The sequence below is a fragment of the Sinocyclocheilus grahami genome, unplaced genomic scaffold (genome assembly GCF_001515645.1).
Source record: "Sinocyclocheilus grahami isolate Dianchi unplaced genomic scaffold, SAMN03320097.WGS_v1.1 scaffold652.1, whole genome shotgun sequence".
NCBI classification, from domain to species: domain Eukaryota; kingdom Metazoa; phylum Chordata; class Actinopteri; order Cypriniformes; family Cyprinidae; genus Sinocyclocheilus; species Sinocyclocheilus grahami.
In genome coordinates, this window is record NW_015505831.1 from 371,358 (window position 1) to 377,920 (window position 6,563).

The 6,563-nt window shown below is 38.0% G+C and overlaps 1 protein-coding gene across 1 annotated transcript in view; it reads right to left on the minus strand.

Annotated features, from left to right (window-relative positions):
• The window catches only part of grb14 (growth factor receptor-bound protein 14), a 64,190-nt gene extending 61,626 nt beyond the window's left edge, over positions 1-2,564 (minus strand). Inside the window, exon 1 of the mRNA XM_016242264.1 lies at positions 2,225-2,564. Coding sequence (XP_016097750.1) covers positions 2,225-2,385 — 161 coding nt within the window. The 5' untranslated portion in view covers positions 2,386-2,564. The remainder of the gene's footprint in view (positions 1-2,224) is intronic.
• Between the last annotated feature and the right edge of the window lie 3,999 nt (positions 2,565-6,563).

Below are 6,563 nucleotides of genomic sequence, written 5' to 3' on the forward strand. Positions count from 1 at the left end.
AGAGCGTGCGAGCCGAAGCATTGCCATGACTAACCGATTCATGATTTATTAGAGATTTAATTATCGAATGGAGAATTCGGAAATAATCGCTTTAGTACATTCGACAGGCAATTATACAATAATGATATTAAAATAGCGGGCCAAATCGGCTGCCAGGCCACCAGGAATTGTCCCGATTCTCCTGATGGCCAGTCCGTGCCTGATTTCCACAGACACGCAGAACATGCAGGATTCATATATTGTCTTTTTGTGGCTTAATATTCACAGACACTAGTCCATATCGCGTTTTGATTCAAGTGTACTGACCTACTTTTGATTTATTCATCCAAAATGTGGCATATTCCGTCCGCGTTAGGTTATAGGATCTCCGTTTTTATGACTGGATTCTACGAACGCATCGTGGAAATTATAGGACAATATGTCTCAGAGTAGTCAGTGCAATTTGGGAAAGAAATCAATTAAATCTGTATGTGGATGTGTGTAAATATTCAAATGTAATCCCCTTTGTAATCATTAACATTTTCATAAGTAACTAATTTAATTACACATTTTTTCTTAGTAACTGTAACTGATTACAGTTACATTTATTTTGTTATTAAATTATGTAACGCCGTTACATGTAACTAGTTACTCCCCAACACTGTGTATTTGAGCTGTGTACAGTATTTGTGTGTGGCAGGGCGACCAGGATTACTTAGAGCAGTCCCAGTTTCACGAGGTGTGTCCTAGGTAAACCAGGAATCGTCCTGAGTGCTCTTAAAAATGTCCTGTTTCAACTGACTTGACCAGCAAGAACACTGAAACACATTAGACTTAGAGGCACAGTTCACCCAAAAATGAAAATTCTTTCATCAATTACTCACATCATTCCAAACATGTCTGACTTTCTTTTAGAACACAAGAAAAGATTTTAAAGAACAGTGCGCTCCAAACAACACTACATCCCATTGACTTGCATTGAATGAACAGAAACACACATTTTTCAAAATACCTTCTTTTGTTTTCCACAGAAGAAAAAAATTAAGTCATCAGGTATGGAACGACATGAGAGAGAGAGTAAATCATGAACTTTCATTTTCGAGTGAACTATTCCTGTATCTACATCTTGTCATTATTTAAGGCAAGACACTACAGGCACAACAAATACATTTTTTTTCAAGCAGTGGTCAATGTTTACAGTTTGGGCTATTTGGCTTTTTGCAAAGTGCTGTTTCGGACAGCTGGAAAGAAAATATTACATTACAAAGTTTTTTTGCACTTTGTGTCTATAGATTTCAATTACAATGCATATCTTTAAAGGCAGTTTTTCAAAATGTGTGTATGCCTCATTTGCATAATTAAATATAACATTTCAGAAACCTTGTATTACACAAAATGTTTGCAATTCTTAATGTAATCAACCAACTGAGGAACTATGGTGAAAGCTATTAGTTTAATGTTTTACCCTATTCACCTAGAGCAGGGATCCTCAAATCTGGCCCACGAGATCCACTTTCCTGCAGAGTTTAGCTTTAACCCTAATCAAACACACCTGAGCATGCTAATCAGTGTCTTCAGGATCATAAGAACATCCACAGGTAGGTGAGTTTGATCAGGGTTGGAGCTAAACTCTGCAGCGCATTGGCCCTCCAGGGCAAGATTTGAGGAACCCTGACCTAGAGCATCTTCGCCTTAAAAAAAGGCGACAAACATATCTGCATATGAAAATACGGTCAGCCTAATCTAAGGAAGCTGCAACACAGTGTGGTGCATTTAATTCACTTGTTTGTGTGTCTACATGTGAGTGAGCTCAGTTGTTTGTTGGTTACGGCACAAATAAACACTTAAGAGTCCTCCTTGGAGGGCTGCATTCGAGCCGTGCCGTCATGATCTCACAGCTACCGTATCACAAACACGTGGAAGACGTGACATAAAGTCCCAGCGCAGAAGGACTCGCGATTCCTCCCCAGAGTTGGAAAGTAACAGGTGCTTGATTTGATTCCAGTTTGGATGCACTCAACCCGTCTGTTTACAGGTACAAAGTCTACGGTGTTTTCACATAGACATTGCGGAGAGCACTAAGGCTGCTCTACTGCTTGTCCGATCGGATGCGTTAACGATTAACTGCTGAGAAACGAGGTACGGTATTGATGTAGAGTATCGGATAGTTGTTTATTATACAGTGTGTACACACAATGGACGTTTGCATGCACAAAAATGAGTTGCGACAGAAAGCGTGTCCTACCTATTTCCCTTGAAGTGTGTGGAGACCGCAGCATTGGGTGGCTGCAAGGGGGAGCACAATGGGATGAAGGCCGACCCGACGACGTTCCCACTGCCTTTCGCTCCCCGAAATATGGCCGCTTTCTCCCCAAGGCTGCGCGTCTCATCCAGGGAGTCATTCATAGCACTTATGGAGCCAGGTTACATCCAGCAGCTCATCTGGAGCACAACACAGGATAGACACCATCAGGACAGGCCCGGAAAAGAGTGTGTTTGTGTGTGAAGTCAACGCGCTCCTGCCGCTGCTACAAAAACACACACGCACATGCACAAACGCATGCACACACACTCCACCTGTGCTGCCCCTGCATGGCAGGCTGTCCCAGCCTGGGAAGTAGATCCCTCCTTCCAAAACATGATCTGCAATAAAGTTATTTTTAACTCTATGACTCCTGAATGAGCTTGGCTCGCTCTTGCACACACACACACACGACCTGGTCTCAAAAACTCTCGCTTCTGTTTCCCTCGCAGACCTGCTTAGACAGACAAAAGGTTTCTTGGTTATTGGTATGCAACATAGCTCGGTAATGAGTGCTGGAGGTCGGCCAGACAGTGAAACCTACTGTTCCTTTGTCATGGACTTTCCTCTTCTGCCCTGCACCCACAGCTGCTCTGAAGCCATGCGTGGAGGTTGACCTCCTCAGAGAAGATGCAGCGTGTGTGTTTGGGACTTATGAAGAGAACTGATAACAAGAGCACTTAATTAGGGAGAAAAAAAAGATCATTTCAACTTTATCTCAAAATTCAGATTTTTTTTTTTGCAATTCTGAGAAAAAAGGAAAAAATGTGAGATATAAATTTTGACGATTTCTCTGGATTCTGAGATTACATCTCACAATTATGTTTTCATAATAATGTTAGATACTATTTCTATTTACTTGTCATTATTCGTACAGCATGCAAATAGTTGAGTTGTTCCCCGTCTCATTATTTCACTCCAAACTACATCGCATGGAAAACAAATTTTGGGATGGGGGAAAAAACCCGCCATAAAGTCGCGAGATATGGTTTTTTTTTTGCATTAATTTTACATGACTTTCTAAACATGTGGCTCTTTTGTGCAAGACGCGAGTGCAACGCTGATAGATGAAAATGCGTGAAATATGTGTTCTGTGTGAACGGCTTGGTATCAGTTTTGATGCAAACAAGATCTTCTCTGCATTGATGTTGTCTTTTTCCGCAATATTTTGAATGAACAATGCAGCAGCGTTGGAGGTTTTTGTGTTCGAATGTGGATGTTTCTTAGAAAAAGAAAATTGACAGCCCTATTGTCAAGCCATCACTCAAAGTTTGTCTTGAAGTTGACAAACCTTTTCTTGGCTAAAAATTCCACTAGCTATTTGAATTTCTTATAGAATTTTGATTTCATTCTACATCATTAAATTCAAATAGCTATTTTGCATTCTGTTTCCTGCCTCAATTCAAATTCATAAACTGTATTCTAATTAAAAAAGCATCTGGCTCTGAAAGCAAGATAATGACCGAATTTATTGCGATTCGTCTGCATGCTCTGAGGCGCTAGTAATTTATTATATATGAAAAAAGACACAGTGGCTTCTTCTACTGCAGTAAATGATCTTTTTCTTAGTGATATCTGGCACCAGTTTATCAGGAAGTGACGATTTTGTTCTCTTCGTCTTGCTGGATGGAAAAGGTGCTCCATTCGTAAATGTTTTATGCAATATTCCAATTTTGCGCATAAACTAAATTCGTGACCTTGGATGGAAACAAACAGCTAATGGCGCTGGGAACTCCTACTGAAATGAATGTCTTCCTGTTTGTCACTTTAGATTACAAATACCACACAACCAGCCCAGAGAATGAAGTTAGATAAAAAGATAAGAGATCTGAACTCTGCTATCAGATGAGATAATGACATTCTCTGTTATCATGTGTCAACATCTGTCTTCATTACCAATTTACCTTTCAGATCAAGTATTAATGTGCTGCTCTTTGGTCAAAGTCCCTCCTGCCAGACTTTCACAGCAGGATGAAATAAACACAAAGTTTAATGCTCTAAATTATTTGTACCAGTCATGTTTATAGCTCAGCTCAGACTATTACAATCCAGTTTTAAACTTTAGTGCTTTTCCCACATTTGCTGTACTGACTTTTCGTCCACCCACGTAAGTGCTAAACTGCTCTGAGGTGATTATCCATCATTATGACATCCCTGAATGTACATATAACTTCACAAATTATGGATCCGCTGATACCGATACTGGCATCATTACTGAGTCTCAAACTGTGCTCTTGTATGGATTTGTCTGTTGCATAAATGTTGCATCACAAATAAAGACAGAAGAACAAGACGTTCTAATATTTGTAAAACAAACTGGAAATGTTGCATCACAAATAAAGACAGAAGAACAAGACGTTCTAATATTTGTAAAACAAACTGGAACACCGTAAAATGGAAGATGCAATATGATGTATTTCAACTTTCCAACATGAAGCATTTGTTACTGCCAGGTATGCAAAATACTAGATGGTTTAATGCTTAATGCAGAAATTAATGCATTGGTTGCTGCAATGAGCTGTGATGCATGTCTTACTATTTAAACTTTATTGTTTTGGGCTGGGTAGGAAAAAGGACAGGAAATGGTTGATACAGATTTGAATCTGTCATGGGACCATTTCCTGTCATCTCTTTATGACGTGTCTTTCTACAAAAAAATAATACAACAAAACAAAATAACGAATTATAACATGCAATCAAAAAATTAAGTTAAAATAGTACTATATATATACACACATTGGTGGCTAACATTATTAGAATACTAATATTTTCACAAGCTAAAAAAATGGGTTTAAGTCAGTTATTTTTATCTTTTGCTGTAGCGTGTCAGTAGGAAATATTACATTTCAGTTACATTTCCAAACATTCATTTAGCCATTAATTGTAATAATCCAGTGAGATTTTAGTTTGCTGCACACAGAGATCTGAGCTGATCATCATCAGTCTGTGTGGAATGACATGAAGAAACAGAACAAACTGAGACGGACTCAATCCAGAAGAACTGTGGCTTCAAGAAACCTCCTGCAAAGCTACAGTACTGTTAAAAGTTGTAGGCACCTGTGTAAAAATACTGTAAAATGAGGATGCTGTCAAAAATAATGCCTTAGATTTTCTTTATCAATTAACTTCTATTAACTAAATTAAATCAACATTTGGTGTGAGCATCCTTTGCGTTTAAAGCAGCTTTTGCTCTCGGTGCACTTGCACATAGTTTTTCAGGGAGCTTTGCAGGTAGGTTTCTTGAAGCATCTTGGAGTTCTTCTGGATTAAGTCTGTCTCAGTTTGTTCTGTTTCATATTTTTTTCTATATATATATATATATACACAATTAAAATGAGCAAACCGCACATCACTATTGACCTGTATTTCTCTTGTGTTTACATAAGCCTCATCACCAAAACTTCTGCTGGGTCTAAGACAAGGGCACCAGAGGACTGGACAGCATGACGCTCCCAAAATAGTTGCTGGGCTGGAACACATTCTTGTGTTATCAGTCAATGCAAACGCTTTCTAATTACATTAGCGAGACGTGAGAGGCACAGCTATTTCAGTTCAGGCCGGATTCTCTCGCATGCGGCCCTACATGACAGCAACAGCCACAGCCACAGGACAACACAAAAAGTGGGTTCAAAAAGCTGACGATGAGGAGGAAAGACGAGGCCAGAGCGACAGCGACGTGCTGAAAGATAGCCATATAAGTGCATTCACGCTGATCATCTTACCTTTCCATATCTCAGCGGTTATGAGTAAACAAATCTCTCCCAGCGCTCACAGCCAGTGTTCAGTATCATTTTTGTTGCTGAGCAAAATCTACTGTGCATTGGCTGGTTTTCACTGTACCATTACTTACTGAGAAATTACTGTAAAAATTATTGCAAAAACAAAACCCCCATTTTTGGGGTATCTATATAATACACATAATGTGCAGCAAATATACTTACAGATCAGTCTTATTTTAATATTGATGATATATGATTATAGTTTTTATTAATAGTTTTAATATTTTGTATTTTTATATTTAAATGTTTGTGTTTTTGTCATTTTTATTATTATTATTATTATTATTTTTAATGTCAATATATATAGTTTTAACTATTTTCAGTTTTAATTGTAGTTACTTTAGTACATCAGTTAAACTAAAAGAAAATAAAAAATGTTTCCATTAAAACTAGCTGAACTTAAGTTTAAATACACACACACACACACACACATACATATATATATATATATATATATATATATATATATATATATATATATATATATATATATATATATATAT